At 41.7% G+C, this 21,475-nt stretch overlaps 1 protein-coding gene across 3 annotated transcripts in view; it reads right to left on the bottom strand.

Moving 5' to 3' along the window:
* Positions 1 to 477: 477 nt before the first annotated feature.
* Positions 478 to 21,475, bottom strand: part of SYNJ1 (synaptojanin 1) — a 105,589-nt gene continuing 84,591 nt past the window's right edge. For 2 of the 3 annotated variants that reach the window (XM_062206012.1, XM_062206022.1), the window contains exons 23-28: positions 19,107 to 19,316; positions 17,922 to 18,065; positions 13,610 to 13,680; positions 11,106 to 11,214; positions 10,653 to 10,858; positions 478 to 3,301 (exon numbers count right to left, since the gene is read on the bottom strand). In XM_062206012.1, coding sequence (XP_062061996.1) covers positions 2,489 to 3,301; positions 10,653 to 10,858; positions 11,106 to 11,214; positions 13,610 to 13,680; positions 17,922 to 18,065; positions 19,107 to 19,316 — 1,553 coding nt within the window. In that variant the 3' untranslated portion in view covers positions 478 to 2,488. Of the gene's footprint in view, positions 3,302 to 10,652; positions 10,859 to 11,105; positions 11,215 to 13,609; positions 13,681 to 13,821; positions 13,861 to 15,409; positions 15,458 to 17,277; positions 17,317 to 17,921; positions 18,066 to 19,106; positions 19,317 to 21,475 lie in introns of all 3 variants that reach the window. The other variant, XM_062206032.1, reaches the window with a different exon arrangement.

Genomic DNA, 21,475 nt, shown 5'->3' with positions numbered 1-21,475 from the left:
GCAGCCTTTCTGGCGGTTTGTGTCCACGGCCCCCTCTCCCTGTCCCCCCATCCTCACCATTTCTCCGTGGGTCAGAGCATCCTCATTCACGCTGCATGTGTTGTTGTCAACAGGAGTGTGAATGAGGGCCTCTCATGGGCTGAGTGCAGGGGCTGCTTCGTGATGAGTGATGATGAGAGTGCAGGAAATCTCTGGCTTATTTTCAGAGTAAGCAGAATTTGGAGAAATATAATCAAGGAAAATAAGCTCTTGAATTAAAATACCTGGCTGGCAGATGGAAGATACATCCCCCTCCTCCCCTACCCCCCGCCCCCCAACAACTCTGCCTTTTAAATAAATAAAAGTCTTTTTTAAAAAATAAAATACTGGTTTACCAATAAGAATTGATCTATTTTCCCCAAATGCCAGTAAACTTCTGTAAGCACAAGGAAAATGTCTGAGAAAAACTCGTCCCTTTTGAGCAAAGTGGTCAGCACGGTAAATACAGGTGTATTTATTTCATGTGACAGCACATTTCACAGGATATGTACAGAATGTCTGTATACCACTGACTTTAATACTGTACTTCTATAAAGTATATAGTTATAAATATCGTATGCCACAGAAGCAATAAAATTCTTACATACATATAAACAGCAATCTACTACAGAGAACAAAGAATTCACAGAGATCCTCAGTGTCTAATTTCTGCTCTGCTTTTAACAGAACTGGTAAATATTTAATAATACACAGAATAATGACTAGTTATTTGCAGCATACTTTTAACTTTCCTAACTTTGTGCATTTTCAGCAACTTGCCAAATATACTCTTCCTGAACAAGGCGGAGCTGCTGCTGCTATGTGTGACTGAGATATTCAATAGGAAACACTGCTCACAGAACTGCACTCCCTACGAGCCACGTTTACCCAACAATGAATTATCTTGATAATGGAGAGCAAATACCATATACACTAATCACACAGATGTTAAAGCCACAGTTTCAAACAAGTTAATTCACATTTTGAAGCACACTGCTTACGGTAATACTGTTTAAAAGATACTACTGCTGAAATGATTAGAGCCCCCAAAAAGCACAATATTAATTCCCAAGAGTTGTCTCTAACAGCAAATCCTGGCTGTTAGCAGAGAGAGAATTCTATAAATATAGTATTTTGATAACATTTGAGCATTTAGAAAAGCGCCTTTTCCTAGCAGATTTGCTTTAGATCAGAAGTGCAATGCAGTTTGCTGTGCTTTTACATTTTAAGTATTCCTAACCATGAACTTGTCAATATTCTCCAAACACACATCTTTAGAGGTTTAATGCAGACACAGAAATTTAGGTGGACATGTACAGCTCTTCATAGAAAAGGAACATTAACATATGGGTAAAGATGATTTTAAACTTAAAATGACAAGAAAACTATTGCTCAAGGAGTTCTCTGATTGGTTTACTTAATGATATCAAAATACTACATTCTGTAAAAACTCTGTATACGTCTTCATAAAATTAACAAAAGCAGAACCAACTGCATACTGGCAGTGCAGGAGACAAAATCCACAGCTAGTCTGAGGTACAGCCTCCAGGAACATAAAGCAGCATTGGACATAGATGTGTTATGTAGCTTCTTGATGGAGGGAGAAAGCATGGACGGTGCATCCCCAATTCATAGCACTCAGGACAGCTGCTTGTCCCAGAGCAAACGCAGCAACAGCTAAGTGCGGGAGGGGAACAGCGACGCACACCGCAGTGCAGGAAGGCAGTACTTATCTCCAATACTTCCCCTTGAACTTGGTGATCTGTGCCTTCCCTGCATTGTAGGCCCTAGTGCTGTTTTAAGAGCTAGACCATCTGTCCATCTGACAGTGACCACAACGTACGCTGCTGCCAGCTCCAAGAACCTCCTCCCAGGGAAGGGCTAGAGTGTAAAGTAACAAGGGTGTGTGTATTCGAAAGGGAAGGTGGGGGACGGCAGACAACTCCTGCTCTACGGTGGGATTATTCCAATTTTAGAAATCAAGGAAACACTCAAATTACACTTGTGGCCATCTTTCTGGCGATAAGACATTGAGAAAGGGACCTGGTTAGAACTTTAGGTAGCTGGCAGCTCTTTGGCAGAATCTCATAAATGCCAATTGGGAGCAGGCATGACAGCACTGGCAGTCAGGGCAGCATAGGCTGTGTGGGATTTCTGAGGTTCTTCCGAGAAGACCGACAAAGAATTTCTGAATACGGACTATTTTCTAAAGTAGTTTTAAGCACTTTTTATGGCTACTACTGTCTCCTGGTCACCTGGAGAGCAACACACCAAAACTCCAGTTAGAAGGATTCTTTTCCTTACGTCCAATATACACATATTCCAACTTTGTACATATCAAATAGTGGTATATCATAAAGATATCAGTGCACTTAACAATCACTTATTGCACGTAATGAGTAACTAATGCCCAATTCTTTTGGCTTTCCCCTGCCAAAACTGAATGACGACTGTCTCCTACTGTAGAACATTATCTTTCCGTGAAGTCTAGAGCGGGAGACACCTTAGATGCCAAGGCTGTGAAAGGATCCACCGGAGGGTTGGTGCTGGGTTGGAGCGGTGGGACAGGAGGTGGAGGTGGCCTTCTCGATGGTAAGACACAAAAAGAAACATCTGTACCTTTGTTTTGGTTGTCAGTTGTCACGCCGGGGCCAGAAAACCAACCTGGCTGATGACCCAGGGAGTCTGTGTAACAAGCTGACTCCGACTTCCCTGTCACCCCAAAGTCGTCGTCGTCCTCAAAGGTCACCCACCCTTTCGGGTTGTTCATTTTTCCTGTAGACTGGCCCTGCAGATCAAAGCTGTCCTTGAAGCCGTCACGTGAAGAGGAAGGATTGCTTGTGTTCTGACCGAGAGGCATCAGAGGCGGGAAAGGATTGCTGGGAACAGGCTCTTCCTTAGAGAACCATGGCGACGCCTCTGACTCCAGAGAGTGGGCTCTAAAGGGGTTCCCGGGGGCAGCAGTTCTGTCAGTGAAAGGGTTTGTGCTGGTCAAGCTGGTAATAAATGGGTTTGGAGAACTCCGCATATTTTCCTGGGATTTACTCCGGGCTGGAATTGGAGGCATCGTCGGCATGCAACTTACAGAACCCACAGTATTAACATTACTTTGTGTTGCAGAAGGCAACTGAATCAACCTCTTTGGGTCTGTGGTTAGAACGGGTGATGTCTGAACACAGAGCTGAGCCTTTGATACAGCAAGCAGATTAAATGACAGATCTTCAAATGGGTCACTCTTTAATGGAGAGTCTTGTCTCCCACCAGAGACTCCATTTGTTTTTATCTGGAAGAGAGAGAGAGGATACTGAATATTCAGCTTACTTTTATTCTACCTCCTATTTCCCCTGTCTCAATTATTCTTCTTGTGGGGTAAGGATACAAATTTAGAAACTGAAAAACCGCTCTGAGTAGTCTGATACTCCGGTAATTTAAATAAGATGGAACAGAACAGTAGTCTCCACAAACTCCTCAATAAAGAAATCTTTCTATTCAATCCATTTTTAATCCTTCCAAATAAGATAGAACTTACTTCATCCATGCAAATTTTGAAATAGTAAAAACATAAATATACAGAATTAGCCAATTTGTTCCTACCCAGTTCTATCAAATTATAACATGGACTTTAGAAACCCATATTCAAAACTTATGCTAAATCTATCTAAAAGTAAACTTCAAACACTCATCTAATGATGATGATGTGGTTTCACTGTTTTTAAAATAGACTGTCATTTAAAATTAATATTATGCAAGTTCAATTTTATTAGCATATTTATATTCATAAGCTAAAGATTATACTTTCCTCTTCTATTTAGATGAATCTTTGAAGTTCTTTGCCTTTTAACATAAGTTCTCCTTTGCAAAATAAACTCTGTAAATAGTGTGACTACTTTTCTTAATTGACCTTCCTTGTCAAAATATTCCTGAATGGAAATGTTAATTAATGAAACAATTATTTAAAACCAGGGGAGAGGGCCAGTGCTGTGGAGTACTGGGCTAAGCCTCTGCCTGCGGCACTGGCATCCCATATGGGTGCTGATGCCTGTCTTGGCTGCTCCTCTTCAGATCCAGCTCTCTGCTTGTGAAAGGGGAAAGCAGCAGAAGATGGCCCAAGTGCTTGGCCCCTGCACCCACAAGGGAGACCTGGAAGAAGCTCCTGGCTCCTGGCTTTGGATAGGTCCAGCTCAGGCCATTGTGGCCATTTGGGAAGTGAACCAGTGGATGGAAGACCTTTCTTTCTGCCTCTCAAATAAATAAAATCTTACCAAAAAAAAAAAAAGAGGGGAGGAGCCAGTTTAAGCAACTAGCATCCTTTTTGTAATTTTTTTAATTTTTTATTTTTGACAGGCAGAGTGGACAGTGAGAGAGAGAGACAGAGAGAAAGGTCTTCTTTTACCATTGGTTCACCCTCCAATGGCCATTGAGGCCGGCACATCGCGCTGATCCGAAGCCAGGAGCCAGGTGCTTCTCCTGGTCTCCCATGCGGGTGCAGGGCCTAAGCACTTGGGCCATCCTCCACTGCACTCCCAGGCCACAGCAGAGAGCTGGACTGGAAGAGGAGCAACTGGGACAGAATCCGGCGCCCTGACCGGGACTAGAACCTGGTGTGCCAGCTCCGCAGGCGGAGGATTAGCCTATTGAGCCATGGCGCTGGCCAGAAGCTAGCATCCTACATTGGACTGCTGAATCCAGTCCTGGCTACTCCACTTCTAGTCCAGCTCCCTGCTGACGTGCCAGAGAAGGCAGCAGACGATGGTCCAAGTACTTGAGCTCCTGCCACCCACATGGGAGACCAGATAGAGTTCCTGGATCCTAGCTTCAGGCTGGCCCAGCCCTGACTGTTCCAGAAATTTGGGGAGTGAACCAGTGGGTAGAAGCTGTTTCTTTTCCTCCCTCTTTCTCTGATATGCTTCCAAATAAATAAATAAATCTTTAAAAAAAATGAAATCAGGATAAAAATAATAAAATCAGGAAGAGAAAAATCTCATTTCCTACTTGGTATATTAATTTTAAAATTAAAATACAGTGTCAGAGTTGGCTGTGAATTGCTACCAACAGGAAGAATGTTCGGAATTACTTTACAGCCATAGAAAATTTGTACCTTGTCCCTAAATCCCTTTGTACCTTGTTCACAAAGAAACTGGTGTGGGTAGAGCTCAGCCACAGGACTGATCAAAACCACACACTGTTCTAGTCCCAGAAGTAAGTCAGCTCATCAAGTGTTTCATTAATCATTTTTTTAAAAAAGCTATAATTCCTAAAACTAGGGTAGATTACTTGGACACTTAAAATTTAGAATTAGAAAGGATTAAGAAGGGGCCAGTGCTGTGGAACAGTGGGTTAAGCTGCTGCCTACAGTGCCAGTTCAAGTCCTGGCTGCTCCACTTCCGATCAGCACTCTGCTGTGGCCTGGGAAAGCAGCGGAGGATGGCCCGAGTGCTTGGGCCCCAGCACCCACATGAGAGACCCAGGTGAAGCTCCTGGCTCCTGCCTTCGGCCTCACCCAGCTCGGGCCATTACAGCCATCTGGGGAGTGAACCAGTAGATGGAAGATTTTTCTTTCTCTCTGTCTCTTCCTTGCTCTGCAACTCTTTCAAATAAATAAATAATTTTTCTTTTTTAAAAAGAGAAAGGCTAGAGAAGGGAAAATTTCAGCTGAAGACTTACAGTGTTAGAAAATGGAGCACTAACCCCAATGTCCTGAGATGGCTACTGAGGCGAAGCAACCACATTTCTATAAATTCCATTAGAAAAAGGATAGTACATACTGGAGCTGTGTACTGAGAGACTGACTTACATCTGGAAACACAGAAGGCTCTTCACTTGTGAACAAACATTCAGTTATAGAGTATGTTCAAGAAAAACGGAATGAAACAAATATCTGAAAGTTATTCACTTAAGCAGTTATCCATTTCATTTTACAAACTTAATATGAAAATAAATTTGTACAAAATTTAAGGGTAAACATGTCACAGACTTTAAGCTATATTCTAAATGTATTAAAGATAAGCAGACCTATTATATGAAAATGTACTTAAGAGGAAAATTTATTATGGACATTATAAAACTGTAACTATATTACTAATCATCTCTGGATTATTTATAATCAATGTAATAAAACAGAAATATTTGATTACACCTGGGATCAAACTCCTCTATGGCAGACAGAGCAGTCCATGACACGGATATTACAGGAAGGAAGAATTTTATGCTCTGCACAGTTCAAAACAGTAACCAAATAAATGCTGTATGTTTAAAAATATTTATGAAGTTTTTTTATTTCAATTAAGTTAATCTGATAGAAGCAAGATCTTTCCTAATTAAACTTGAAATTACAATGACAGCCACATCATCATTCATTACATTAGAATTAATTTATAATCTAAGCAATTGGTGATAATATTAAAATTCATGGTGTTTTTTGGACAAAGATGTTGGGAGGATCTTTAAATAACCTTACTAACTTTCATCTTTCTAAACCATCAATTCTTCCTTACCAAAGAGAATCCTGCCACTAAAATTACTGAACAAATATTTTTCAAAGGGAATCTAAAAAATAGTAATAGTGAATTTGTGTTTATGCAATTATGTCATTGTTAAAACCAAGAATCAATTTGGTTTTGCAAATAGGCTTCCATTTACCTAAACCTTACCTTCTTGAAGTTATACTTTTTAGTTTTGTTAATTTTCATAAAAAAAAATGAAGCAAAAAAATGGTAAAGCATTAGCAAGAACAACTAAAATGGCTCCTAAAAGTCCAAAATGTTGAGAAAAAGAAAAAGCAAGTTTTATGGTATGACAATACAATTTATTAAGGTAGACAGGTGGTTTTAGAAATGGGTGAAATCTTAGATGTATGAAGCAAAAGATTCATACATCTAATGTGCCGAGACAGATGAAAAGCACATGTAAGATTGATAAATAGTCAGATACCTGTTACCCTGATGGTTGCTCCTGCTTCGAGAAAGGGAACACAGACATTAAAGGAAAGAGTTAGGAGGATAATCTGAGACCAACAGGCAACCCTAACAGTTCAGTCATCAAATACTTTTAGATCCACGTTGCAAACAGAATCCAAGAGCATCAATACTTGCAGGTTGTAACATGAATTCAAAAGACAATTCCTTTTGTAACTGCTGAATTAGTAACTAAACTTTAATTCCGTCAGAGTTTGATTACTAGGCAATTCAAATGGGTTTTAGGGGTTCTAAAATATTTTAGCCTTTTAAGGTCTGAATGTTTGTGTCCCTCCCGGAATTTGTATTCTGAAGCTCTAATCCTCAAGGCGAATGTATCTGGAGGTAGGGCCTCTGAGAGGTGGCAGGTGCTCAGGGTTGAAAGGTGTCATGAAGGTGGTACCCCCTGCTGGGACCAGTGCCCTTGTTAGAATAGAAGAGGCACAGGAGAGGGTGCCATCTCCTCTCTCCCGCCCTGTCTCCCTCAGACACACAGGAAGGAGTGGCCACATGAGCACCAATGAGGCGGCTGTCAGCCAGCCCCAGCCTAACCACGTGGGCGACTCAATCTGAAACTTCCAGTCTCCAGAACTAAGGAAAAATGAGTTTCTGTTGTTTAAGTCACTGAGTGACTCTATGGTATTTTTATGGCAACTCAAGCAGATTAAGACACAGCCTTACGATGATGGCCTATGGACATCATTATTAGAGAAAATGTACAAACTGCCACCATTTTATAAAAGTATTACCACACTGAAAATTAGTATTCATTTTAGCAAAATGGTCTGGATCCAGTCTTGCATATTACTCAAGCTTTCTGAAGAATGATATTATCATTAATTTACCTGATAATTTATTAATTAGACATAAAATTTTAAGTATGAAACTACAGCTTATTTTTGCTGATCAAAAATGAAATCATAATCCTTCTATAACTGTGTAATATTTTTCAAATCTAGTATTTTCAAGAAATAGTTCCCCAAAACCTAAAGTTTACCTTATTTTTAAATAGCAAAACTAATTTTGACAATTTAGAGAGACACAATCTTTAAATATATTCAGGACTTTAGAGTTTCCTGCCTACTAATATAAAACTCCTGAATTAGGTTCGTGCTGTTTTGATAATCTCAGTTATGTGTATGAGCTCTGGCACTGCATATCAGAACAGAAATGATTTATAAGGTTGGGGCCAGTTCTGTGGCATGGTGGGTAAAGCCGCCGTCTGCAGTGCCAGCATCCCACATGGGCACCAGTTCAAGTCCTGGTATATATATAGTGTGTATATATATATATATATATATATATATATAGGGTTGCTGTACCCTCCTTTAGAAGGATCTAGAATGTTGATATTTTCTACTTGAACTTCCCTGTATCTGTAAAAATCAATACAAACTATTGCTTATGAATATGCTTATGGAATGTTGCCAACATGTATGTATGTATGTAGTATTTCTGTATTTTAGATCTTTCCAAAGTTTAAAGGCAGAATTTTGAAACGTCACACATTTCTTTAGTCTTGAAGGCATTTTTAAGCTAACACTTTATATATGGCTAGGCAACCCAAAAAATGAACTTATCACTAAATATAAATTTTACTTTAACATTTTTACTGGAATGTAAATATAACAAAACTAAGTAAAACAGAATCCAAATAAACCAATTTGACTTACATGATTATTCCTATATTAAAACACTTTGTCTCTACATATACACCAGGAATCTTCCCATGTGGGAGAACAGGAGTCTCTGATCACATGATTTCAATACACCAAGGCAATCATACTGTTTTCTGTGAGACTCTAATGAGGGGACTTATGACTTTGATGGTGCAAGCCCAAACCACCTAACTGATTCAGTAATGACTGCAACTGTTTAAAATACCTAAGGAACCACAGTGCCACCTCCAGCACAGAAAAGAACTACTGCTTGCATGAAGCGGGATTAAAGGTTTATTCTGTTTATTGGCAATTACCCACAATGCCAGTGGTCCAGGAATTGGTCTAACCTGCTTTTCCAGGAACTGAAAGAAAAACTAATTTGTTACTGTGAGCCGGCGCCATGGCTCAGTAGGCTAATCCTCCGCCTTGCAGCGCCGGCACACCGGGTTCTAGTCCCGGTCGGGGCACCGATCCTGTCCCGGTTGCCCCTCTTCCAGGCCAGCTCTCTGCTATGGCCAGGGAGTGCAGTGGAGGATGGCCCAAGTGCTTGGGCCCTGCACCCCATGGGAGACCAGGAGAAGCACCTGGCTCCTGCCATCGGAACAGCGCGGTGTGCCGGCTGCAGCGCGCCTACCGCGGCGGCCATTGGAGGGTGAACCAATGGCAAAAAGGAAGACCTTTCTCTCTGTCTCCCTCTCTGTCCACTCTGCCTGTCAAAAAAAAAAAAAAGAAAGAAAGAAAGAAAAGAAAAACTAATTTGTTACTGTGAGCAATAAGAAAAATTCATTATTGTTGTTCATCCAAATTCATTAGCTATCCAAAGTAAATTATGCATAAAACAAAAAAAGAGATAAGCTTTTCACATTATCACAAGAAAACAAGCTGGGAACCACTTGAAAGTCCTCAAGAACCCTGGCCTAGGGCAGGGGTGGGGAGACTTTTCTGCCAAGGGCCATTTGGATATTTATAACATTATTTGTGGGCCATATGAAATCATCAACTTAAAAATGGGCCTGCTGTAGATTGACTGAATTTTGAGCGCCACCTGTGGTTGCCTTGGCAGGGCCAGGCCAAATGATTTCACAGGCATTACATGGCCTACAGTCCAGACAGTCCCCAACCTGGGACTGCAGGATCACTCTTGGGGAATTTTCCATCTAAACCAAGGTTAGAAAGAAACCCTAGGAGTGGATGTTTGGTTGGAGGGCCAGCATCTTGGTGCAGCAGGCTAAGCCACCACCTGGGAAACCAGCATCCCGTATGAGCACTGAATGAAGTCCCTGCTGCTCCACTTCCCATCCAGCTCTCTGCTAATGCCCCTGGAAAAGCAGTGGAAAATGGCCCTTTGCTTGGGCTTGCCACCCATCTGGGAGACCTGGATGGTGTTCCTGGCTCCTGGCTTTGGCCTGGCCCAGCCCTAGCTGTTGCGGCCATTTGGGGAATGAACCAGCAGATGGTTGTTGTTTTTCTCTCTCTCTTTCTCTCTTTTTGCCTTTCAAATGGAAAAAAATAAAACAGACTTCACTTGGGACATGAGACACTCATACTGGAATGTCTGTGTCTGAGTTTGAGGCTCGTCGGCTTCCAATCCTGCTTCCTGCGGATGCACACTCTAGGAGGCAAGTATTTGGTTTGGTTTTGGTGTCACCCACATGGGAGACTCGGACTAAGTTCCCGGTTCCTGGCTCTGATCTAGCCCAAAATGTGGGCATTTAGGGAGTGAACCGGTAGATAAGAGATCTTTGTCTTTCTCTTTTTATCTTTCAGATAAAAAATGAAAATAAAAATAAATAAAAATTAAAGAGACCCCAAAACCCGCAAATAGCCAAAGCATGCATCTGTTATGTGACTCATTTGAGATATCATTTACTGAAGTCGTATCTCACAATGCTATTCACACCAAAAGGCAAAAATTAAAAATTAAAGCTCATATTTATTTCTCATAAGAACTAATAATTAAAACAAGCATGTTCAAAGACTACGCCAGGTGTATCAAAGACACTGTCTTCATGAGGCTTACTTGCACTTGTGGCGAAGAGTCTGAAGGCAAGCTGTGGGCCGACCTGCTCCGCGGTGGTGGCTGAGGAGGGGTTTCCAGGTTTGGTTGGGGGCCAGATGGAGGCACAGGTGCTGCCACAGGGATGAGAGGCTCCTGCAACTTCTGAGCAGGTGGGGGCACAGGAAAGGCAGCCTGTGGCTTTAGTGGTTCTGGAAGGAGAGAGGAACCTGAAAAAAACAATGACTGTCAGATGGCAGGTACATTCCAGAAAACCATGCTTTTTCCTTTTTTAGTGAAATATTACAAAGATTTTTGGTTGCTATGTTTCCCCAACAAGTAGCCTCACTTCTTGCAGCATAAGGGGCGCATATCCCTATTTGAATAAATTATAGAAGGTGGTAGGTTACAGAAGGGAAAAGGAAAAGTGAATGGGGAAAAACAGAGTACATCTGGTATTTCTAATGCACTGCCTACCTTTTGGGGCTTCTGACGGCTTGCTTTGGCTTTCAGGAGTCAATCTTCCAGCTGCAGCCCGTGCATGGCTCTGGGGGGCACTGATGACTCCAGCACGAGGAGGAATTGTCTGAAGATGGGAAAGGTAACACGGAAACAGTTGCTTATTTTTAACAGGTAAGATTTTGTGAAAATACCTGCTTTTGTACCTCATTGACTCTCTTCTCTGGTATTATTCCCCATCTTGTCATTTTCATCTTCCTCTATAGCCATATACACGTATTTATTTTTTATTTCTTTGAGAGGTGCAGGGAGGAAGGGAAGGAGGGAGAGAGAGAGAGGGAGAGAGAGAGAGAAAGGACTCCTATCCACTGGTTTATTCCCAAATGCCTGCAACAGCCAGGAACGGGAGAGGTCAAAGCTGGGAGCAGGAAACTCAATCCGGCTGGGTGGCAGCAACTAAACTACGTGAGCCGTCACCTGCTGCTCTCAGGGTGTGCATTCGCAGGAGGCTGGGATCAGAAGCACCGCGGGACTGAAACCCAGCCACTTCAAGCTGGGATACGGGCGTTCCAGTGAGCAGACTGACCGCTAGACCAAACACCTCGTTCCCAACTAAAAGATTTTTGAGCCTTCTCTTTTTATTTCTGTTTATTGTATGCCAGGTACTGTGTTAATTAAGCACTATATAGGTATTTTAATTTCATCTTCAAAATATCCCTCAGAGGTGGGTATTATTTTATCATCTCTACTTTAATAATGAAAAATGAAGAAACGTATACACTTTGCAAGGCCACGGAGTTAGAACTGGCATCTAAACAAAGGCTTCGCTAGCTGCAGGGTTAGGATTCTTCCCCACTGGCAGTGTTGCTCTCAGAAGGCACTGGAATGATTTGTAAGTCCACGAGCAGGTGGAGAGATACATACCCAGGGAACTAAGGTTTCAGAAAAAGCATACCGTCAGAAAAAATGTTTTTTAAGGAACAGAGGTAAAGCTCTTCAATGACTAATCCAATATTCTGAATTAAATACACTGGAAAACACGCCAGTGAAAAATATTTTTTGTCTTCATATATTTGCTAAAGGCTCAACGGTCTACAATAGCTATTCTAGGCTAAAGTTAATATAAATTTTAAACTCACAAAAACCCTGACTTTGCTTCCCTGCTCTTACAGAATTAGAGTGAAGGAAGTTCTGGTGGGAAGTGCGGTACAGAAGTGAAGGGTGATTTTCTCTCTCCTGGAAAATGGAGGGTGGTTAATATCTTTCAGTATATTCTAAAGACATTTTCATATAATATTACATATAGGAGAAAAGTCTTAATAGCTACAACAGAAAAATCTTCTATCTCCTTGAGAAGTAGTTTGAGTTCTCGACACCTTAATTTTTTTTTTTTTTTTTTTTATTTAACAGGTAGAGTTACAGACAGTGAGAGAGAGAGACAGACAGAGAGAAAGGTCTTCCTTCCATTGGTTCACCCCCTGAAATGGCCGCTATGGCCAGCATAGCGCCAATCTGAAGCCAGGAGCCAGGTGCTTCCTCCTGGTCTCCCATGTGGGTGCAGGGGCCCAAGTACTTGGGCCATCCTCCACTGCCCTCCTGGGCCACAGTAGAGAGTTAGACTGGAAGAGGAACAACCGGGACTAGAACCCAGTGCCCATATGGGATGCCGGCAACACAGGCAGAGGATTAGCCTATTGAGCCACGGCACTGACCCCATCTTAATTTCTAAGGATAGTAAAGTCCCCACTTCTTTGCTCCTCGGTTATGGGCCTCTTAGCAGTCCCAGGCTCTACATAGCCAGTCTACATCACTAATCATTGGTTTCCACTTTCTCTTCCTCTTTTTGCTGTAGCCGGAGAATATTTTCACTGAGGTAAATAATGAAAAAAATTCTGTATATGAGAGAACACATTATAAACACACAGAAAATGACAGACTGCTAAGGCGGGGAAAACCTGCAGCACCATCTGCTCTCCTGTTTTTCCACGCCTGTAGAACCAGTGCAATGACTCTTCCACCATTTTTTTTTTTCTGAAATCTAGTTAAAATCTTTTTAATTGACGGATGACTATATATCCATATTTAAAAAGTTTATTTTGGTGCAAAAATGCTTTGAAATCACACATGTTTTTTATAATATGCATTTCCCATGAACTTTTGGAAGACCTCTCATATATTCAATTTCAAAATTTTTATATTAAAATAAACTTAGCTTTGAATTCCATTTTCCATGAATTTTTGAAGCACCCTTGTACACCACCTGCTCCTATACTTAGACACATTAAGATCTTTATTTAGTTATCATAATTAAGAAAATCACCTTTACCCAAATAAGGTTTGCTTGGTTACTCTACGTTAAAACACCCTTTGAGTTGAAAGGTACTTTGTAGTTCCCTCACCTTAGAGTTGAGGAAACTGAGGTCTTAAAGGGTCACATGATTTCCCCAAAATAGCAAAACCGACCAGGAGCACCTGGGACCTAGCATCAAAGCCCCCTGGCTCCCAGGCTGGGTTATACTTACCGGTCTGGCTGTACTGTAGCCAGCAGGTGCTGGCCCTGGGGGTCCTGCTTGAGGGGAAGGCTGATTGCGTCCTAGAACAAAGATGTCACAGCACATATTTAAGTTTAAAGAACAAAAGTGAAAAGGAACAAGAAACCATGTACTTATATTCCAACTGTCTATATTTCATGGTCCATTCTCAAGGGTAAGAAGCTACAAACAAGGGTTTTTACCTATATTATCCTTCCGTGTTGTCCCAGGGCTTTTGGGTGCTTTGAAGCAGGAAGGGAAAAGATGAGTCATAAGTAAACAATAAAGCAATATGGCAATGACATCACTTTGTGGCTCTATTTTTTTACCAGCAGAAATGGGGGCAAGAGATGGTAACAAAACAAAGTACTTTGCTTTGGATAGTGATGAAGGATATTATCAGCCCTAAAAGAAAAACTCCGAATACTTAGATCTTAAAGGGAGACATGCGCAGCCTTTAGTCTGATGCTTCACTCAGGGAGTCACTTTTAAGGAGACATTTTCCACAGAGCTCTGTCCCGTGAAGCAAGAAAACACAGTCAGTTGCGTGACCGGTCACAGAGATGAGGTATTTGCCAGACAAATGGCTCCTGGGTAACAGGCAGAGCTGTGTTCTTCAAGTTAGCCAACAGGCCCCTAACACTACTGATTCAGGGCTTCAAGCTGCAAGTATCACTGTGAATAAAATTATCTTATTATGAGCTTTTTAGGTTTCTATACCAAAATTCTTTGATGAAGACAGAAGACAAGTGTATCTTATTACCAGATATCTAACTTATGGAAGACAGTATTAAAATATGGTTGAACTGGGGCCAGTGCTGTGGCATAGCAGGTGAAGCTGCCATCTGCAGTACCGGCATCCCATATGGGCACTGGTTTGAGTCCCGGCTGCTCCACTTCCAATCCAGCTCTCTGCTACGGCCTGGGAAAGCAGTGCAAGATGGCCCAAGTCCCTGGGCCCCTGCACCTGCATGGGGAGACCTGGAAGAAGCTCTTGGCTCCTGGCTTCAGAATGGCACAGCTCTGGCCTTTGTGGCCAGTTGGGGAATGAACCAGCAGATGGAGGACCTCTCTCTCTCTTTGCCTCTCCTCTGTGTAGCTCTGACTTTCAAATAAAAATAAATAAATCTTTAAAAAAAATATGGTTGAATTCTTTAGAAAAGCAGCTGAAGGATGAAATGAAATAAATTGCTGTTAGGGCCCAGATAAGTAGCAGGGACTATTATGGGCCACCTGCTAGATCTATTCTCCTTTTTGAAGAGAAATTCAAGTACAGGTATTATAAAAATACATTTGCTCTTCAACTGCTATAATCTTAACAAATGGCCACCAATCTTAATGTAATTTTAAACAAATCTAGCTCAGTACCAACATAGAAAACCCTAACCGTGTTTCTGAAATCTACCACAAAATGCTGCATTCTTACTGAACTAAGAGTTTAATTATAATTACTAATTTTTAAAACTTTAAGTTAGTAAATAAAGTACATTTCTAAGCATTTGACTTCTTTTGAAAAGGTATTTTTTAAAATGTAATTTCACAATCTAACTGTACATGAAAAATACATGAAACAGTACAAACATAAGAATTTCAGGAAAATTAGATGGATATTCATTACAAACTAGATACAACATAGAATGAAAAGGGGGAAAATACAAGATATTCACAAGAAGCAGGAGTGGACATTTGCAGTTGGACTAACAAAAGATTTAGTATGCTTTAAACACTGGAGGGGCTGACATTTAGATATAAAGCGAGAGAACCATTTCCACAATGCAGAAGTCTTGTTACCTTCCATCTCTCTCCTAGCTACCCCAGGACTGGGAGGGGCTCCAACACCTTTTCAGAGAAAGAACAGAAGCTATATATTGTTCAGCGCCCACAGTGCAGAATGCCAGGCAGGCACATAAAACAATGTCTGCATTAAACGCACTTTCATTTCTTTAAGTTTCTTCAAAGTGACTTGAGAGGCCCTCCAAACCTGAGCCCTCCCTTTCCTCAAACAAAAGAATAAAAATGGAATGATAACTTTCTTTTTCTGAGTATGGCAGTAGAAATTTAAAAATGTTTAATGAAAGCCTCTGCTTTATGATGCCTCATTTCCTATATCCAGAATTTAATCATGAATAAAAATGCCAACGTTTGACAGTCAAAAAGGAAAATAAGTCATAAATGAAGTCTCGATTTCATCTTAAATTTCTGTGACTACATAGGCCTCTGAGAAGTTAGTTTCTAACGTGTTATTTTCAAAAACTCTAAAGTACAATGGCAACTTCTAGGCTGACTGCCTTAATTATAGGTTACAGGAAAAATAAAATGTCACAAACACAGCCTACAAAAACATTCTGAAAAGAAGCAATCTGATTTGTTAAAACAGATTTCTAAGTAAGCCATTGGGTTGCTAATGTAACTTTCACAAATAGTTACAAAATTTACTTTCTACAGATTATTTTCTAATCAAAGCAGAAGACAGAACTTACTATAAAAACACGAACTAAAGCAGGAGTTTGAAATGGGAAAAGTTAAGATCTTCTGTAAATCAAAGGAAAATGATCACCTAGCAGTGTATATAGAAGCTGTAATGCTAAGTTAATGATTCTTATTACATGAAGTCATTAAAAGCTGCACACAAAGCTACTTTGTAGTAACACCTGAACTGGTCAGCAGTGTCATTAGTAGATAGAATAGAAACAGACTAACTGCACATGTACAGTGGGACTCTAAGACTCAAGTAGACTTGCATCCATATCCCCACTGGTGTGCGTGGGAAGAAGATGGCCTGACTGCTTGGGTCCCTGCCACTCATGCGGGAGACCTGCCTGGAGTCCTTGCTCCTGGCTTCAGCACAGCCCAGTCCCAGCTGTTGGAGTCATTTGGAGAGCAGATGGAACACCTTATTTTCTCTTTCTTCCCCTGTCACTGTATCTCCTCTCTCCCATGCCCCCTGTCTGCCTTTAAGCTCTTCTGAGAAACTGTGACAGCTTGCCTCATTCTTTCTTGAGAACTAGACTAAATAAACTTGTCAAATGTGTATCTCCAACTGAGCTCTGTGCGTTTTCATATAAACCAAATATACTTTAAACAAAGTGATATATTTCTGAATAAAAATCTTCTTATTGAAAAAAGTAAAGGAAAATCATATAGTTCTTACGTAAACAAATGAGGGCTGAAATTCATGATAACTTATAACAAGGCAAAATGAAAGCTATATATCAGGTAACCATTACAGTTTTAAACTGCATTCCACAAGCTTTTCCACTAAAAAAAGAAGTTCCAGGGAATCAGTAGTCAAACACTTGGGAAATGGTCTTTACTGACTGCACTTGAATCACTTTTGAAATTATTATGGCTTCTGGAATGAAATCTTTGTAGCAAATTTATTTATCAAAACAAGGAAATCAGACCTTGAAGAGAAGTTCAACTGTGCCTACCTGGGAAATGGAATCCTTTATTAATTCTATTCACAAATAGAATCTAACTTCTAATCTTTTACTTAACAAGAATATAACAGAAGTTTGGCGCTAGTTCAAATTTGGACTATAAATGTCATTCATTTGACTTTTGTCAAACAAACCCAACATGCCTTTCATTTTCAGGGATCTGACTCCAAAACATTAAGGAACCAAGATTCATACAGGATAATAAATGTAAATGGTTACCTCCAAATTCTTTTCTAGCAGGTGCAGGACTCCTAGCCCCTTTTAGTTCATAAGAAATATGCAGCAGAAAGGAAATGACATTAAGTAAAGAAGACATGTCAAGGATTCACTACAGCATTTGTGATGTCAGATATTATGTAGGAACTATGTGTTATTATCTAGTACTGTGAAAAAGCCATTATTCAACACACACTAGAGCTGAAATGACAATACTATTTTTTAAGTAACAAACTAATACATAAAAATTTGTATAAACAGGTATGCTCTTCTGTTCTAGTCATAAATTTTATAGAAGTCAGTGATTTTAGACATATAAAAACCAAAAAATGAGGATTCTGAAGAAAAAACTTAAACCTAGATTTACCTAACAACAGTGTACACACCTAACTGCATCAAATCGGCAAAACAAACTAAACACTTCTTGTACCCTGGTAAGAAGGTAGCTATGAAAACATGTCAGAGAAGTCTACTCAAGAAACACTTTTAACTAGTCTGTTATCCCTACCATGATTTTTAAAGAAAAGCTAAAGAACACCAAAAACAGGAAAACAATAAAATCTGGAATCTAGAGTCTTGAAAACATTTGTACATACACTGGAAACAATTTTAATTGTAGTAAAAACGAAAATAAACTGGTTTGTTACCTGAAGGCGGAGGTGGTCTCTGGGGGGGGGCTGGTCTTTGTGGAGGAGCAACTGGGCGGGGAGGCGGGGGCCTCTTGGGCTCCAAGGCCTGGGAAGCATCTTTCTGCTGCTGCTGTGGCGCTGGCTGAGTGTCACCAGGAGAACCTGCAGCAGGTGCAGCAGGTAAGACCAGCAGAAAGGCACACACTTAACATATGTATTAGAGATATTCAAAAAGTCCATGGAGAATGAAGGTTATGAAGAAACTATGCATGGGTTTCAAAATTTTGTACCAAAACAAACTTATCTTTATTCCATATTTCCAGGAACTTTTTGAAGCAGCCTTATTTATATATAATGAAATGTCCTATTTTGCTCATTTTTAAAATTTGTACTACAGGGGCCTGTGGCGTAGTGGGTTAAAGCCCTGGCCTGAAATGCTAGCATTCCCTATGGGCACTGGGTTCTAGTCCCAGCTGCTCTTCTTCTGATCCAGCTCTTTGCTATGGCCTGGGAAAGCAGTAGAAGATGGCCCAAGTCCTTGGGCCCCTACACCCATGTGGGAGACCCGGAAGAAGCTCCTGGCTCCTGGCTTCAGATCAGCGCAGCTTCAGCCATTGCAGCCATTTAGGGAGTGAACCAGCAGATGGAAGACCTCTTTCTCTCTACCTCCCTCTAAAACTCTTTCAAATAAATAAAATAAATCTTTTTTAAAAATCTGTAACACAGTGTAAGGAAATAGCACACATTTTCAGTCTGAATAACAAAAGCAATCTGTCCTTCTGTACAATGGCAGCAATAATGTTACCTCTAGGGTGACTTCTTACCTAGTCCCCAGGTACTGAAAGCTCATTTACTTAGTGGCCCTATCGAGGCAGCACAAAATATTAAATACATCTTTGACAGCTTGCTGGTCAGTGGAAAGAAGGAAAAGACAGACACAAACAGTTATGGATTCTTACCATGTCAACAGAAAGTCATCAAGTTATAAGACAGGGATAACCCTAACCATATAGGAAAAAAAGATCAAGAAAAATTTTCATCTAGTGACAATTTCTTTTCCATGGAGGGCTTATCATTCCCAAATTTTCTCCTTTTTTATGCAGAAAAACAAGGTACATTTTAGCATATGGGTACAACAATGGCTTTCCAAAAATCCACACGTTGGCTAGAGAAAGTCATAAGAAACTTCCAAATTAACTATACCCTGTGAGCTTGGAGGCCCAGGAGTTCTTGATGGTGCTCGGCTTGGTCTGATGGGAAGGGAGGGGAGGGGACTCTCTGATATTGTAGGTGACTGGCAAGGGCTGGTCCGGGGTGAAGAGCTCGGGGAAGTGCCAAGGCCAGAACTTGAGGATGGCTGGAGATGTTGAGGAAGAAGCTCCTCTACTTCTGCACTGTAGTCATCAACATCACCTGAGGAAAAGCAAGGATACCACTGTTTTGATTACTCACGGATTTCTTTTTCACCTTAAGCCGTAAAGGGTTAAAATACACATCCAAAACATAACACTAACATTATGACACTGCAAACATACACTAATTAAACATGCAAGTATGTATAAAAATTTGTACGGATCAAACTAGAATTCGTATAACTGCTCTTACACAAACATATGAAGATAGCTGCATCTCGGAGCAAGGAGCTGCCAGGGGTGACTAACCACTTGGAGCTCGGCTCTCATCGCGTTCTCTCTCTCACTGCAAGGCTGGCAGTGCTGGCCGACTCAACCCATCCATCACGCTCTCCCCAGGCACCAGAGACCCTCTTTAGTTTAACTGAGGACCAGTTCTACCCTGAGGTACCTTCATCTCCACCAACCCTCAAGGATGAATCACCTGGGTCAGAGTGTCTCCTTGCAACCTAATTCCAAATCCAGAACACTAATCTCATAATCCTGAATAAAAGTCCTATTTTTTTTCGGGCTATGCCATCAGGAATTTCTGTAACACCCTCTACCCCCAACTCAGTGGAGAAATCTCCAACCTCCACCCTTCAGTCTCTTGAACCCATTCATCAAGGACCAGAGAGTAAAGTGGTGAGCGGGGTCCCACCACCTTCTGTGTGACATCCAAGTCCATGTGGATAACACATTCAACAATATAAACAGCCCGGTCCTGTTGGTGTTTTTTTTTTTTTGTTTTTTGTTTTTTGTTTTTTTTTTTTGACAGGCAGAGTGGACAGTGAGAGAGAGAGACAGAGAGAAAGGTCTTCCTTTACCGTTGGTTCACCCTCCAATGGCCACTGTGGCCAGCGCGCTGCGCTGCACCACGCTGATCCAAAGCCAGGAGCCAGGTGCTTCTCCTGGTCTCCCATGCAAGTGCAGGGCCCAAGCACTTGGGCCATCCTCCTCTGCACTCCCAGGCCACAGCAGAGAGCTGGACTGGAAGAGGAGCAACCGGGACAGAATCCGGTGCCCCGACTGGGACAAGAACCGGTGTGCCGGTGCCGCAAGGCAGAGGATTAGCCTATTGAGCTGCTGCGCCAGCCCCTGGTCCTGTCCTTGAACTCACCTCCACTTCCAACACACACCGTTGAGAGCTGCATACCTTCTGAAATATTAAATCAAACACTTCAGTCTGACCAGCACTCCCAGCTTCCCAGGTTCTCTCTCTCACTTACTCCTTTTGATTTCCTCAGGACACAAGGCTTGCGCACGCTCATTTAACCCCTGCCTTTTCTTGGCACCTAGCTCCAGTCTGCAGTTGTTCACCTCAACATCTCCTCAGTTGCACTATCCTTCCGTAGCGTTCGCTTGACAACTCTCCAACCCTGCACTGATCCCACGGGTTCTTTTTGTTGTGCTTTATCTTTAGGCCTTTCCATCATCACACTGAGCCTGCTCACTGCTGCTGCTGCAGAACCCACACAGTCCTGATGACCGCAGCCAGCTCACTTCTGTGGTTTTCAGTCTCTTCCGGGCTCCCAAAGACGCCTGACGAGTCCATGGTCTCCTCACCCCGGCTCCTCAGGAGCTTTATCCTGAAGCTTCTCACCTCTCCTGAAACTGAGCACCGCACGCCTGCAGACCACTCCAGCGCTTCACCTGGGAAGACAACTCCCCCTTCGGCATTCTCCCACGCTGCAGTCTGATCACAGAGCTGGCCCTCGGGTCTCTGTGGATGCAACGAACGGGGTCCCCCCTCCCCAGCTTTCCCAGTGACCTCGCTCTATTATCCCACCCTGCTGTCCCCCCACCATCAGGCTTTCCTTTCAATACTAAGTATTCTGAAGCCTCCACTTAAAAACAGCCAGCAGCGGTCTCCAATCTCGCTGGACAACTGCCTCTTTCTATCTCTCCCATCTCAGTCAAGCTTCCTTCAAACTTGTGGACATTCCCTCTACTTCACCATCCATTCATATCAGATTACTCATCCGGCTTTATCATTCTACTCAAAGTCCTCTCACGACCGACACTAACAGCGTCCCTCCGTGTTATTCAATCAGGACAAGCTCTGTCCTCTCTCCTCCTCTCTCTGTGGTACAGACACCACTGACCACTCCTTACTCGCTATGCTTTTGTTTCTTAATTATAAGCCACAAGATTTTCCTAGCTTTTTTACATTTCTGATTC

Source organism: Lepus europaeus, chromosome 2 (genome assembly GCF_033115175.1).
Source record: "Lepus europaeus isolate LE1 chromosome 2, mLepTim1.pri, whole genome shotgun sequence".
NCBI lineage: Eukaryota > Metazoa > Chordata > Mammalia > Lagomorpha > Leporidae > Lepus > Lepus europaeus.
This window is presented reverse-complemented; position numbering and strand designations above follow the sequence as displayed.